The sequence below is a fragment of the Lepisosteus platostomus genome, chromosome 4 (assembly GCF_059453375.1).
Source record: "Lepisosteus platostomus isolate fLepPlt1 chromosome 4, fLepPlt1.hap1, whole genome shotgun sequence".
NCBI classification, from domain to species: domain Eukaryota; kingdom Metazoa; phylum Chordata; class Actinopteri; order Semionotiformes; family Lepisosteidae; genus Lepisosteus; species Lepisosteus platostomus.
Window position 1 is genome coordinate 7,578,029 of NC_142614.1, and position 15,075 is coordinate 7,593,103.

The following is a 15,075-nucleotide window of genomic DNA, read 5'->3' on the forward strand; positions in this document are numbered from 1 at the left end:
ATGTCTCGGTGCATTAGAGAGCCTCACACCACAGCCCAGCCCAATTCAGAGATTTATATCACAGTACACAACACAAGTTGTGCACAACAGCACAGGCTAAGCACTTTGCAGTGTAAGACTAAATGCCTGAAACATTCCTTCTCTTTACAGTAATCTGGAGGGCTTTCTGGAGGAGTTTGCTGATATCTCAAAGGAGGACCAGATTAAGAAGCTCCATGACCTCTTGGGTCCCCACATGCTGAGAAGGCTGAAGGCCGACGTCTTCAAGAACATGCCAGCTAAAACTGAGCTGATTGTCCGGGTGGAGCTCAGTCCCATGCAGAAGTAAGACTTGGGAGAGGGGATTTGAAGAACAACAGTCTGGTATTAGTGCTGGGTTTTCCCAGTCCTCATCCTGCAAGCTCTCCGTCATTTAGCTTTCATTTAGACCGAGATTAATTTAAACCTTATTTGAACTAGTTTTGTTTCCAGCTCTTTATTCACACGGTGGCCACCTCCAAGCTGACTCAGATATTTTATAGATACCTTTTAAAATCGGCTGTTGCAGAGCTAGAAACAATATAAAAAGGACAATCCAAGCACATGATTTCAGTGAAGTTGTCAAGTGACAGAAGCCAGAGCTAATCTGTGGCCAGCTAACAAAGCACACGTGAGAGACTGAGCTCTCTTTTTGTGGAGTTGGGGTTGGGGTTATCTGTGGAGCTGTGGAAGCTCTGTAGGAATAAGAAGTCAGCAGCTGCAGAAGTCCCCAGGAAGCAGTTCTGGGGAAAACTCTCTGCTGCAGTCTTGCAAACCGCGAATGTGCCAGTATGAAGCATCGCACTCTGGTCTCACTTAGCTGGTTTCATGCTGGAGAATCTCCAGGCTCCGGAGCCCGACCCTCCGTCTCACACCGGGGATGCGATCTCTCTACTCTCTGTGTGCTGCAGGAAATACTACAAGTATATCCTGACGCGGAATTTTGAGGCCCTGAACTCGAAAGGAGGGGGCAACCAGGTGTCGCTACTGAACATCATGATGGACCTGAAGAAGTGCTGCAATCACCCCTACCTTTTCCCTGTGGCATCCATGGTGAGCACCCTGCCGGCAGTGATTCCCTTTGCTTAGTCTGCAAACTTCCCTCCCCGTAGTCAACACCCCCCATCCTGAACCAGAAAGCATGACCACATTTGTGCATGTGTGGGTTGGAATTATTTCTGAAACATTTACTTTTCAAAAAGTAAAGATGAGAGCACGGTTGATTTAGCACACTTGAAAAACGGTCAAGAGACAGCCCTGAGCTCCGCCTATAAAGAGCTCGCTGTTGGCTTGCCTTGCGTGAAGCGCATGTCTGTGTTGTCATCCAGGAGGCGCCGAAGACGCCCAGTGGGGCCTACGAGGGCATGGCTCTGGCAAAGGCCTCAGGCAAGCTGCTGCTGCTGCAGAAGATGCTGAGGAAGCTGAAGGAGCAGGGCCACCGAGTCCTCATCTTCTCCCAGGTACAGGCGGGCAGCCACGCATCTCCGGGCTCCAGCTCCTGTGTACCAGGCCGGAGTCAAACCCTGGAGAGCTCCGAGTGAAATTCACCGCAGTCGTGTTTTTTTTCCCCATGGTGTTTCATTGCTTATAAATTTGCTTTGCCATGGATTTCTACAGCCTGGATCATTCTCTGGTGTCCTTTACCCCCTCTGTTGTTCTCTTGGGTTTCACTTGGTACAACCATTCTTCCCTTACCATGGCTGCACTCTGCCTTCCCCACGACTGGGATTTAGCGGGAGCTGTGGGTAACTGAAGTTCCTCTTGTAACTCTTGCATCACGCCGTCTCTCGACCTCAGATGACCAAAATGCTGGACTTGCTGGAAGATTTCCTGGATTTCGAGGGGTACAAGTATGAGCGTATCGACGGGGGGATCACAGGGGCACTGCGACAGGAGGCCATTGACCGCTTCAATGGTAGGACACCCCTCTCCCCTCTCCCCTCTCCCCTTCCTAGCCCTCCTCTTTTGTTTTGTTTTGTTTTGTTTTTGTTTTGAAACTTGTTGCGTAAATCTTTTCAGATGCTTGTGTAAGTCAATTAAGTAAAAATGTTTTTTTTTTCTCTAACAATCTATTTATTAGTTTAAAAAAAAACACTGGAAAGATAACATGAAAGTTTTAGGTGTTTGACGTTTTTTTCCTTGATCTTTTGCTGCTTGTTCTCTGGATGCTTTGCTAACCTCGCACCCTCTCCATCCCTGTTCCACCCCCTCAGCCCCGGGAGCGTGCCAGTTCTGTTTCCTGCTCTCAACACGGGCGGGGGGCCTGGGCATCAACCTGGCCACGGCCGACACCGTCGTCATCTTCGACTCGGACTGGAACCCCCACAACGACATTCAGGTTAGCTACCTCCTTAACGTGGCGAGGGCGCCCCGAGTGTCACTCCTGTCATCTCTGTCAGCAGAAGCCGATCGCCCAGCCACCTGCTGTCTTCAGGGCTGACAGGACTGTGTGTCGGCACTCTTCAGGTGTCAGCAGGGCAGACTCTATCTTTATAAGCCAGCTCTGATGTAAATCACTCTGTTATGATATGTCAGTTATAGACGTGTGGTATTGCACGGTGATCGAAAGTGTCCCGCTGTTGTTTATTTCTGGAGAGAATGAACAGAAAGAAAAACAGCTCGGTTTAAAACGCGGACACAGAAACACAGTCCCAACTGTTGGATTGCCCTGTGTGACTGTTGTGGTTCCGTGCGGGCTCGTGCCCTCCGCCACCCATTTCGTCTCGCAACGCCTGGGGCGCGAACCCGGGTCTCAGGCGTAACGCAACAGGGAACCAGTTGCATGAGCTAAAGGAGACCCCCCCCCCCAGCCCAGGCAGCTGAGGTCCCTGCTATGCGCAGGGAGGGCGATGACGTCACCGTATCCGAACCAGCTCCGCTACACCTGCAGATTTAACAGAGTGGCACAGAAAAACTGCTCCGATTTCTCCCTGGCGATTCCCGTGTGTGTCGTCTTCCAGGCGTTCAGCCGGGCTCACCGCATCGGCCAGGCCAACAAGGTCATGATCTACCGCTTCGTGACGCGCGCTTCGGTGGAAGAGCGGATCACCCAGGTGGCCAAGCGCAAGATGATGCTGACCCACCTGGTGGTGCGACCCGGCCTGGGCTCCAAGGCCGGTTCCATGACCAAGCAGGAGCTGGACGACATCCTGAAGTTCGGCACCGAGGAGCTCTTCAAGGACGACAACGAGGGTAAGGGTGGGGTGAGCTGCTTGGGGACCCCGGTGGGCTGCGTGTTCATGAAAATTAATATCAATGATCAAATCAGTGACTTCCCAAAAAGCACAAATAGTAATTAAAGGAAATTGTGATAAAATGTCTTTCAGATTTGCAAACCATGACAGCCTTGGAAGTGGGTTCTTGATTCAAGTGGTCCAGTGATGTAACATTGTACTGACAGATCTGTCTTTCTGCTTGTAAATTGGGGAATAGAATCTTCATGGGGCTTGCAACTTGAGGTGTCTGTAGGGCTGTGGAAACCGGATGGCCTCGTTTCTCCCTGCAGTTGTAACCTTTTTCTTCCACAGGGGAGAACAAGGAAGAGGACAGCAGCGTGATTCACTACGACAGCACCGCCATCGAGCGACTGCTGGACCGCAGCCAGGACGCCACGGACGACACGGACATGCAGAACATGAACGAGTACCTGAGCTCCTTCAAGGTGGCTCAGTACATGGTGCGCGAGGAGGACAAGGTGAGGGCGTTAGCAGGCCCACATGTCACTCCGCTGTGTCTTCTGATCTAGTCTCGCAAGTCCTTCCTCCTTATGAATTTGTTACTATTTAGACCTAAACCATGTGTCCAACTTCTTGATTCTAACACGGTTAGCAGCAGCCAAACCTGGCTCCACCTTTGGAGCCCCTACCTTTCTTTCAGCTCTTAAGCCTTTTTGTTCTGTAGGTTTCCTTTAGTAGCACAAAAAAACCAACCTAAACCTGATGCTTCAGTTATTCAAGTTTTCCTTACAAAAGCTTGTGCTTGCCACATATACCATGAGAGGCGGGCTAATCAGCCAGAGCCAGAGCTGCCTCATCACGCAGGAATCCAGCTAATCAGTGCTCCCTTTTGCTACCTGAAAATGTAGTTTGGAATGGGGCAGAGGAAACTGCAGACTTCGGCAGGCTGGGTTCGACTGGCTTCTCAAAACTCTCCCAAAACTACATTCCCCCTATGACCTAGCCCCGAGTTCTGTCACACATTTGTTTGTCTTTTTGCACCCCCTCTCTGATTTTTGCCTTGGGAATTGCCAGTTGCCTGGGCTTACTGTGGCCCAGGTACGTGCCAAATCAAATCCACCATGTTCTTACACACCCTGTGAGCTGCACCAGTCCGTGTAGGAGAGTTGTCATCAACTAGAAGAGCTGATGCACAGCGCACTCCGGACACAATTTCTGACTCCAGGCCCTGCAGCACACAACTGGCCGAGGTGCCCCAGCTTGGGGAATCCCAGCCACAGTGAGCCAGTGAGCAGCCCCGACTCGAGCTGAGCGTCTGGTCCCCTACCAGTTGAGAAACTCCAGCATCTACCCGTGGTCTGGTTTTGTCAAGATTAGATTAGAAGACCTTTACTATCTCAAACTTGGGAAATTCATTTGGCAGTATTGCTTCACAACCTTCATCAATAAAAAGAAAACTACAATAAAAACAAACGTGACATTTTGAAAGACAAATCATACCAAAACAACATTGATTCAATGCATTCGAACTATTATGGGATTGCAGATACAACAGGAGTTATAATTTGACAGTGTTATTATACAATATGATGGCTGCAGGAATAAATGAGCTTCCACATGTGCTGGTGTTTATCTCATGTTGCAAAAGACAGCTGCTCTACCTTCTGCCATATCTACACAACCTGCTATAAAGGGGGTGACATTTATCTCATATTATTTGTTTTGTCTTTTCCTTCATAAGATTTTTATAGAGTTCTAAGACAGTACTTTGGTTATTGCCAATAATTCTACTAGCTTGTCTAACAAGCTTATCTAACAGCTTTCTCCAGTTTATCCCAATCTCTGATTTGCATCTTGCCATAAACACTTATCAGGCGAAAGAGGAGAATACTCTGGACCACACTGTTGTAAAACGGTAAAGTCTGGACAACATTTAAAGAGTTCAATTTCCTCATGAAATATAAGCGCTGCTCTGTTTTTTCTGGTACTTAGCTGAAGCACAGGACCCAAAGCACAATGTATTATAAATTTTCACACCCAAATACTTTAAAGTTCCGCTTCATGACTTTCAGGCTTGCAGTGCAGAGTTCCATAAATCGGAGATACACTGAGATTTTCACTTGGCCTCTCTGTTGCCTGGAAATATAGCCATAAATCAAAAGTTGTGAGAAATGACACTGGAACGCCCTTTGTTCACCGCATGGGATGATGCTGGTTATCTAGATTGCCTTGTGTGTCTGTGTGTATGCTCGCAGATTGAGGAGATCGAGAGGGAGATCATCAAGCAGGAAGAGAATGTGGACCCTGATTACTGGGAGAAACTGCTGCGTCATCATTATGAGCAGCAGCAGGAAGACCTGGCCAGGAACCTGGGAAAGGGCAAGAGAGTCCGCAAGCAGGTTAACTATAATGATGCAGCACAGGAGGACCAAGGTATGGCACTCCTACTGATGCATTGTCCCATGTATACAATCCTACCGATTCACACACTGGTGTATGCAGTCACAACACGCAATCCTTCTGACACACACAGTCTGTTACACTCCTCCATCTGCACTCACTGACACTTTTCCTGATTCACACTGTCGCACACAGTCACACTGACTGTGAAAGCAGGGATGTCAGTGTGCCTTTAAATGAGGCATTCCCCCATTAGAATTAAAGAAAGAAAGCTCATTGAGTCCTGAGCTGTAAAGCTGCTTGCCAAATGTAGGAATGAAAACAAAAAATAAAGTTCACTATTGCAAAATGAGGAAAGAATATTTGACGGTGGTTTGGCATCGAAATGCAAAATTATGATTCTAAGTAGCAGGTAGAATAAGTAGTGCTCTAAGGGCTTGTTATTTTTAAAACTCCTTGGCATGTTTGAGAATGGAAAAACTGGTCTGTTGGTTATACAAGTTATTCCAGTGGAACTCCTGATTTCAGCGAATTATTTAATTAGAACTTCTCAACTTATTAGTTCTTCATTTAAAACCTTTAATTTTTTTTTTCAGACCTGTAACAGTTGGCCATTTCAAATCACCTAGAAAATATTTAATGTAATCTTTAAGAGCTCAAAACAATTCCAGACTCGTATTCAACTGAGTTCATAACAGGAGGAGGACAATAATTAATTCCTACAAATTACAAGTCCTCTTGGCATACGTATGAGCCTGTAGATCCTTCCTGGTATTTGTCTTGCACACATCCCTCTTTTAATATAGCAAGCATTTGTTTTATTTTCCAACTTCCTCATCCATGTGGCCTGATATTCATCCCTAAGAATCTCAGTAGGAGATAAAGTCAATATATCACTAAAGACTCATTCTGAATTCATGCCATTGGGCTTTATCTGTATATTCGGCAAAAATGCTTATTAGTTTGTTTAAGGATTTAATTCAATTAAGATGTTACTGGAACAGAAGCCAGAAGGCACAGAATGCTTTGAAGGCATGACTATATCAAATTTTGGACAATTGATAACCTCCTTACTGCTTTTCTTGTATTCATGTAGCCTAGACTTTAGGTTAGTGTAGCCAATGGGCCTAGCCTATTGACCCTGCAATATGTGCTGTTTCAGACTGGCATGATGATGTTTCAGATAACCAGTCCGAGTACTCCGTGGGCTCCGAGGAGGAAGATGAGGACTTTGATGAGCGGCCTGAAGGTAAAACAAGACCAGTGGTTTCCTGTGTAAAAATGCACTGCTTTTTAACAAAACTTGGTTAATTTAGAAATTCTGTTATTGATTTTGCTTGCTGGGTTGTATCAATTATCTTCACATGGAGTGTAACACTCTAGAGCCCTGTGACTGGGCCATGCCAGTGTACTGAAGTCCTCAGGGACTGTAAGAGTCTAGAGCCCTGTGACTGGGCTGTGTCAGTGTACTGGACTCCACAGGGACTGTGAGAGTCTAGAGCCCTGTGACTGGGCTGTGTCAGTGTGCTGGACTCCACAGGGACTGTGAGAGTCTAGAGCCCTGTGACTGGGCTGTGTCAGAGTACTGGACTCCACAGGGATTGTAAGAGTCCAGAGCCTTGTTACTGGGCTATGTCAGCGTACTGAACATGAATGATAAGTGTCTGCAACGAGACTTGCTTGTTGATCTGGACTGGACTATCATTTTGTTTTGTTTCTCGGATTCTGTGCTGGGTCAAAGGTCGCAGACAGTCACGGCGCCAGTTGAGAAACGAGAAGGACAAGCCACTGCCCCCCCTCCTGGCCAGAGTTGGGGGCAACATCGAGGTACGAGTTCCCCTGCTTCTTTTCTGCCCATGGTGTAAGTTTAGGATGAAAAGAAAAGGGTAACATTGCTCCAGTAATGTCATATATTCCACTGATGAAATGACGGTAGAGTGTCAGTTCAGGTGCAGACTAAAAGTCCCTTGAAATGGGAAGTGGAGGCAGCTGCTACAGGCAGCTGTACTCATCAGGCCAGGTGATGAGAGCCTTACTCAAGTGAGTGTTGCCCCCACCTCCCCTGATCACATCTGGGCGGCCGTGTTGTTTCCTGGAGCGGGGTCCAGAGGTCACACCCCTCTCCCTCACCCACACGGACAGGTAAATGCTGTGGTTAGCTTGATCTCGCAGGGGGGCCTCCAGTGTGTGGCACCACCCTCATCACGTGCCCACAGGACACATCTCACAGACCATGATCACCCAGATCTCCGGGGAGACGGGGCGACCGTGAACTCTGAAGGCAAATCTGATGGCCCTGTGTACTTCAGATGGGGCAGCCAGTGGTATGAGCATAGAGACATTTTGACACAACCCAAAGATCTACCACTTGCAAGACATGTCTGAGAATTCTGGTGATCTTCAAGGACTACCTCTTCCTGAACATTGCCGACACTGGTCTTGCGGGGTTACAATGTTGTAATCAAAATTGCATCCCTGCTGTGCAGACAGCACCCAGACGGCACTGTGCCTGGGCCTCTAGGCATTCTTGGTCACAGAAGAATTCGGGAGCTTTGCTCTCCTGTTACCTTGGATAAGAGCACCTCCCAGAACTGTCCCATTGTTTCTGTCATTTCCCGAGCAGGCACAATCACGCCAATTGTCACTGCAGTTGTGACTTCGAGAGACCGAGAACATGCCAAAACATTGTTTTGATGTCATTAATGTCATTTTAGTTCGGTTTTTAATTTAAAATGGTAAGGGGAGAGGAGCGCTTTAGCTGAAAATTGGCATTGGCATGGGGATATTGTTGACGTTTGCGCATTCAGGGTGGCCTGCAGTTGATTTACACCCACGTTCTCATTTCACCCGTGGTTTGCGGCCCGGCCTTGCCTGAGCCCCTCTGACTTGCACGTTGTCTCGTTGTGATGCCCCGCGTGTCAGCGTGTGTGTCCGTCCGTCCCAGGTTCTGGGGTTCAACACCCGGCAGCGCAAGGCCTTCCTGAACGCGGTGATGCGCTGGGGGATGCCGTCCCAGGACGCCTTCTCCTGCCAGTGGTTGGTCCGGGACCTGCGGGGCAAGAGCGAGAAGGAGTTCAAGTAAGCCCACGGCTCGCCAAGCCCCCCCCCCATATACACACACACCCTCAGTCCAAACCTCAGCTCCTTTTACTGAAGGAGCACAGGACCCACACGCTGTGGCGTAGACAGTATTTCTGTGTTTAACTTTTTCATTTCACAATGAAAGGATTTACAGATGGAACATGTGCAAAATAAAATGCTGTGCTGCTTTCATCTTTCATTTTCTAATTAGGATTTTTATAGAATTCACTATTTACAATTTGCCAGCATACAGGGGCAGATGCATATGGAAATAGGTTCAGCAAAACCGCGACAAACCACCAGCAGATCCACACACAGATTACTTCATCCTCCTTCGCAGAACAAAATCAGGTCTCAATAGGGCCACAAACCCAGTCCAGCTTGCCAGTATTTGTTAAACCTATCTGCCTGTAGGCTTATAGGAAAGGTGATCTTTTCCATTGTGTAAATCTCCTGTGCAGCATTGATCCATTGTTAAGATGCTGGGGGTTTCTTAGTAAACTGTTTTCTTACTGGCAGCTAAAAGAATTCCTAGTATATATCTATCCTTGACTTCCGAGTAAAATCACCCAAATGTTTGACAGACAATAAACCGTCTTTTAAAGATCTTACCTGCCTCTGCCACTGGGAGAGTAAATCCTCTCCCCCCGTCTCCTCTCAGGGCCTACGTTTCTCTGTTCATGCGGCACTTGTGTGAGCCGGTGGCCGACGGCTCGGAGACGTTTGCGGACGGGGTGCCCAGGGAGGGGCTGTGCCGCCAGCCTGTCCTCACCCGCATCGGGGTCATGTCCCTGGTGAAGAAGAAGGTGAGAGGTGCACTGGGCTGGGAGGGACGCCAGGCACAGGCCCCCACACTACATGGGTTTTATACGTATAGGAGTACGGTCGACTCGCAGCTTCCGCAGTCGCAGCTGTGCACAGTCGGCTCCAGAAAATACAAATACTGGGGAAAAAACGCTTTGTTTTCTGAAAAAATCATCATACATGCCAACGAAAGCTAGTTAGGGAGCCTTTACAGTCATCAAATTTACTTTTATGTACTGTTTTTATATATGTATATTGAATATCATATATACTACTGTAAGAGGTGAATAGGGTTTTATTGAAGGGTTATAGGGTAAAATCTGACTCTGTGAGAATTTGGCTTTACACCCTACTCAAAATCCCTAACCTCCCCCGGATAAATTGTGAGTTGACTGTATTTGAGACATTCCTGGCTAGAGGGAAGTAACTGGCAGTTCTAACTGGGTTGGTATGAAAAAGAAGACGGTCTCTGCAAGATTAGGGCATCTTCCCTGGAGTACAGTTAGAGACTGAAGTATAATTAGAGGCTTAAGTGTTTTGTGTATAATTTGTGTATAATTATGGTGTGTTTTATTAGTGGTGTTTTTATTTAAACAGTATCATTCAAGATTGGAGTATTAGCACAGACTGGGGTATTGGGAAACCGATGTCTCCAGTGTCTCGGCGATTCCCTCTTCCAGGTGCAGGAATTCGAGCACATCAACGGGAAGTGGAGCATGCCGGAGCTGAAGCCGGAGGTCAACGCTGACTCGAAGAAATCATCCCGTGCCTCCTCTCCAGCTATCAAGACAGCCACCACCACGCCCGAGCCCAGCTGCACGAACACACCCTGCACCTCCAAGCCAGGTATTGAAGCTCATTGGCTCAGGCTGTTTTATTCAGTATTTTATACTCCACCACAACGAAACTTCACAGAATCAAAGCAGAGACCCGAAACCAGCTTTCATCACTTGTGGATTTAAAAGAAGCTGCTGTGCTTCACATTGTGGGTACGTCCGCACATCATCTGTTTGTCAGGAATCAACAACTTTGAAGTGGCATGAACAGCATTTTCAGAATTTGTCCCCACATTGATAACATTGCATATCAGTACCGCAAGCACCTCCCAACAAGAAACACCTGTTTGTGCAAAGTTTCTGTTAACTCTGGATGCATAAATGGCATCTCAAAGGATCATTTTTAAACTGGGAGTCATGGATTGTAATAACGCACCGTTGATTGGGTTGCAGGAAGAGAGAGCCTTCATAATTTCCTTTTTCTGGCAGCCACCCCTGCTCCTGCTGAGAAACCGGAAAAGAATGGGAAAGAGGGAGAGAAGGAGGAGGGAGAAGGTCAGACGGAACCAGGGAAGGAGATGCAGTGCAGTGAACATGTAGACTCTGTAGAGGTGGGGCATTTGTTCATGTGGGATTAGGGATTTGGGTCCGTGTTATGGTGAGATTTGGTGAGCTGCACCTACTGGTGTGAGATATAGAGGGATGTGCCTACTAGAGTGGGATTCTGGGAGTTGTGCATGCTTGTTAGGAGTTTGGGGTGCATGTGTAAACCTAGAGTGGTATTAGATTGGAGGGGGTGTTTGGCCCTGCTGGAGCACGATTGACTGGAGAGTTATCTAATCAGTGGTGTGGTTTTCCTGCAGCCTCCAGCCTCTGCCCAAGAAAACTGCCAGGCCCTGCCCCCAAGTGAGAAAGTTGACGGTGAAGAAGGGCGCAGGCCAGGAGAGGGGCCAAAAGACACACTCCAGCTGCCGACGCAGCCGTCGGAGGAGAAGAAAGCTGAGGAGAGCGGGGAGCAAGAGAGCTCTGGGGACACTGCCTCACCAGCTCCTGCCACAGCGCCCTCACCCCTCAGGGAGGAGAAACAAGGTCCTGCCACAGACACTGGCAGTAACGTGTTGTGGACCAGTAGGTTTCTGGTCTCTTGAAACGTAGGGATTGCTTGAATATTCATGATGCCTGGTTTCATCATTTTCCTTGTAGTGTTTACTGCATCTGTTTGTCAAAAACAAATCTGAGCACAGCCTCCCTTTGGCCTGTGCAGAAAAAGACTAGTGAAGGTGTAAAAGCAGCTCAAGCTTTGAGCTCCAATGTACCTGGGCTAGGATAGCATTTCTAAAAATGAATATAAGCAAGACACAAAGAGAGGAGGCCCTTTGGTCCATGTACCCTGTCTGATTTCTAGTAGCTGAAGATCTCATTCTTACCAGGGAGGGTGTCAACTTTGACAGCATGGCTAAGAATCCTCTTTCGGAGGAAAATGTGAAAAATGTCTCCTGCTCTTGGTCTTAAATGTGCTTCTTAGAGGGGGTTCCTCACACATCCATCTGAAGTTTTCCTAATCTCTTGTGTAGATGAAGAGAAGTCCGAGGAGCCAGCGGCAGCAGAAGACGCAGAGTCCAAGGAGAAGCCAGAGACGCAGCCCTCTGAGGTCAAGAAAGGTGACCTGACTGACCGCTGGGCTTTGTAGATCCATCTGTGTAGTCTGCCATTAATGCACGCGTGTGATGACTCCCATACATGTGGACTACTTTTGCTCTACATAAAGAAAACAGCTGTAAGGCCTTGCAAGATCAACAGGTTTGGTTTCAGTAAACCAAACTGTATCGGGGGGAAAAAAGGAGAAGGTGTCTGATTTCAGTCTGAGCTTCTGAGAGACTTGATGGTTTTCAGTCCAGTTTAAAAGATGTCATTATTATCTCGATTTACTTATATTTAGTTTTGTTCTTTTGGAGGCCATTGAAAGTTTAAAAGCTTAACCCAACATACTTAATTCAAGGTACTACAGGTTCAGACAACAGTGCTTCCTTCTTTTCAGCTGAAGGATCAGACCAGTAAAGGGTAATTGTGTGAAGACTAGGACGGATGTAACACAGTCTGACTGACTGTGCAGATAAGAAATCATTCTGCAGAATTACTAGTGAACTTATACATGCTTCACTTAAAAATAAAATACTTTAACTTGGCGAATAATTAAAATTATAACGACAGTAGTTACATAGAATATTGGTAATATATAAATTATTTCTTGAGAGAAGAGAAATTCAGCGGAAAGCTCAGTGACTGGATTTCTCAAGGGAATGATGGAGGAGGTTGTTGTGTGCATCCTCCCTAGGACCTGGAGAAGGTTCTACAACCAAAACGTTGTCTATTTACCTTTCAGCATGGAATAAATCTTTACATGTTCCTACAGTACAAGAATTACATAATACAAACTAAATGCCCATACGTTGTTGGGTTTTGATGTTATAATATTAGAACCATCTTGCACATCCTGTGGCATCACAGAGGCCTGTGTCCATGCTGCCTCCAGCTGACCTCTGACCCCCCCCCCCATTCTTCTTTTTGCAGAGGAAGTGAAATCTGAAAAGGATCCTGGGAAAGAGTTGAGGGGGCCGAAAGAGGAGGTCAAGGGCAACGGGAGGACTGAGCGCCCGCGGTTCATGTTCAACATCGCTGATGGCGGATTCACAGGTGTTGTAAAATAAGAACTAAGAGGGATTGGTTGCAAATGAGGAGGCCATTTGTCTTATTTTCTTTCCTTTGGATAGACTTTGTCCATAACCTTTCAAGAATTATAATAGTTGTATAAATGTTTTTCTCACGGCCTTCTGTTTTCAAGACTTAACACAATTCCGATCTTTTACCCTGTCCATAAAAGATACGTTATTGAAATTTAGAAATGAATTTTAGCAAGATTAGGTCCTTCAGTCTTTCCTCATTGCTCATCTCTTTACACTGGAGGATGGATCCTGTTGGTCTTCCCTGGACTTTATGTAGGGCTGCTTCATCCTGCTCTGTAATGTGGGGGTCAAAAATGTACACAACAGAGTTTTCCCTGGATAATGTGTTTGTGCTCTGAAAATATCTGGAGTCTTGTTATCCCTTCTCTCCGCACCCACGCGCACTTGTTTACTTCTGCACGGGCGCGTGGCTCCCCGTCCTCACCGCACGCGTGTCTCTCCCCACGCCCCCGCAGAGCTGCACACGCTGTGGCAGAACGAGGAGCGGGCGGCCATCTCCTCGGGGAAGATGAACGAGATCTGGCACCGGCGTCACGACTACTGGCTGCTGGCGGGCATCGTGCTGTATCCTTGGAGCCATCGCCGTGGAAGCTGGGGGGATGCTGGGGTGGGGAGGTGAACTGGGGTCTCACGGAGGCTGTGATGCCAGTGTGGGCACCAGTGGGATACCTGTGTGGTTAGTTTGAGTTAAGGTTGGAAGGCTTTGTTAGAATTTGTATTCTCCCGTTTTATCACAGAGGTGCTGGCATCAGTTCCACTGATCCTGTGCTCATGTGCCAATTGTCAACATATCACCTGAGGCATCAGACTGTCTGAAGCTCTTGGAAGTGTTCAAACCGGTTATAATTAATTGCATTCTGTTAACGGTTCTTGCATGCATGACTGTCAGTTATTTCATCATATTTGCTGGCAAGATACGTGGTCAGTTCATAGTTTGTGAGCTTGTGACTACCATTTATTCAGTCAGAGAGAATATGACCACCAGGTGGGGCAGTTCCTTTGCTTGCTGTGGTCAGTCGCATGATATAATGAGGACCCAGTAGTTCCCTTTGGAGTTCTATACCCCGTAACATATCTAAGACTGGTTTGAAAGCTGTGTTTCTTTGACTGTGTGGAGGCATGGCTACGCTCGCTGGCAAGACATCCAGAATGATTCGCAGTTTGCCATCATCAACGAGCCCTTCAAGACAGAGGCCAACAAGGGCAACTTTCTTGAGATGAAGAACAAGTTCCTGGCCAGGAGATTCAAGGTGAGCAGACTGACTAGTAACCCCCCCCCAGTCAACCCTTGCAAAATGCAAAATGGGCATCTCTCAGCCCCTTGGTGACTAAAGCCGTTCCTGATGGGTTTTTTTGCCCATTTGTGTGTCCTCTTCTGCACTTGCGTTCTGCGTCCAGTCCCACTCTCTATCCTATCTGTGTCTTAAGAAAGTTGTTGGAGGGCAGGGAAACAGTTTGACTTATACAGCAGGCAGTGTAAGAGAAATGAGTAATAACCACAGATCAGGGTTGGACAGATCCAGGGAGTCATTGTGAACCATCTGGTAAAACAATGCCTGTACATTCATGGCTGGGCCTATCGCACTCCACAACCCCACCCATCTGCTAGAAAGATTTATCTGGCTTAGAGTATCGTCATAAAACTTTTAAATACAGGTGCTTTGGAACCAAGGTTCTTTGCTAAGTATGGCTTTAAATAGAGGGAAAAAGTGCAGTTTGGAGTTGCGAACTGAAGTGGAGAAGAGCTTTGGGAAATGATTTCGGATCAGTGTGAAAGGGAAGAAGTAGATGCTTGTGTGTGTTTTTTTAACATTTTGTCTTGATAAGTTTGGCCTGGTCTTCCTGTTATTGCTCGTCTTGCATGTTTCACATCCTGTCTGACACGTCCTCTCTGCTCTGCTTCTCTGTCCTCGCCTTCACTCCTAGTGGCAGGCGCCCTCACCTCCTGCTACCTCTGCAGGGTTATTTTTCAGCAGGTCACGGTCAGTATTAACCCCCCCCTCCCCACGCGCTCTCTCCCACTCTGAAAGGGTTTTTTCTAGCACTTGTGTCCCCAGTTCCCTTCCAGCCTCAGTC

At 47.3% G+C, this 15,075-nt stretch overlaps 1 protein-coding gene across 8 annotated transcripts in view; it reads left to right on the forward strand.

Moving 5' to 3' along the window:
• Positions 1-15,075, forward strand: part of chd3 (chromodomain helicase DNA binding protein 3) — a 48,364-nt gene that overhangs the window by 15,972 nt on the left and 17,317 nt on the right. For 5 of the 8 annotated variants that reach the window (XM_088628020.1, XM_088628019.1, XM_088628025.1 and 2 more), the window contains exons 18-36: positions 151-324; positions 930-1,071; positions 1,347-1,478; positions 1,816-1,933; positions 2,232-2,356; positions 2,979-3,210; positions 3,546-3,712; positions 5,450-5,627; positions 6,757-6,843; positions 7,336-7,421; positions 8,539-8,672; positions 9,337-9,481; positions 10,160-10,325; positions 10,745-10,866; positions 11,119-11,383; positions 11,830-11,916; positions 12,827-12,949; positions 13,455-13,563; positions 14,117-14,249. In XM_088628020.1, coding sequence (XP_088484146.1) covers positions 151-324; positions 930-1,071; positions 1,347-1,478; positions 1,816-1,933; positions 2,232-2,356; positions 2,979-3,210; positions 3,546-3,712; positions 5,450-5,627; positions 6,757-6,843; positions 7,336-7,421; positions 8,539-8,672; positions 9,337-9,481; positions 10,160-10,325; positions 10,745-10,866; positions 11,119-11,383; positions 11,830-11,916; positions 12,827-12,949; positions 13,455-13,563; positions 14,117-14,249 — 2,725 coding nt within the window. The remainder of the gene's footprint in view (positions 1-150; positions 325-929; positions 1,072-1,346; positions 1,479-1,815; positions 1,934-2,231; positions 2,357-2,978; positions 3,211-3,545; positions 3,713-5,449; positions 5,628-6,756; positions 6,844-7,335; positions 7,422-8,538; positions 8,673-9,336; positions 9,482-10,159; positions 10,326-10,744; positions 10,867-11,118; positions 11,384-11,829; positions 11,917-12,826; positions 12,950-13,454; positions 13,564-14,116; positions 14,250-15,075) is intronic. The other 3 variants (XM_088628021.1, XM_088628026.1, XM_088628022.1) reach the window with 2 other exon arrangements.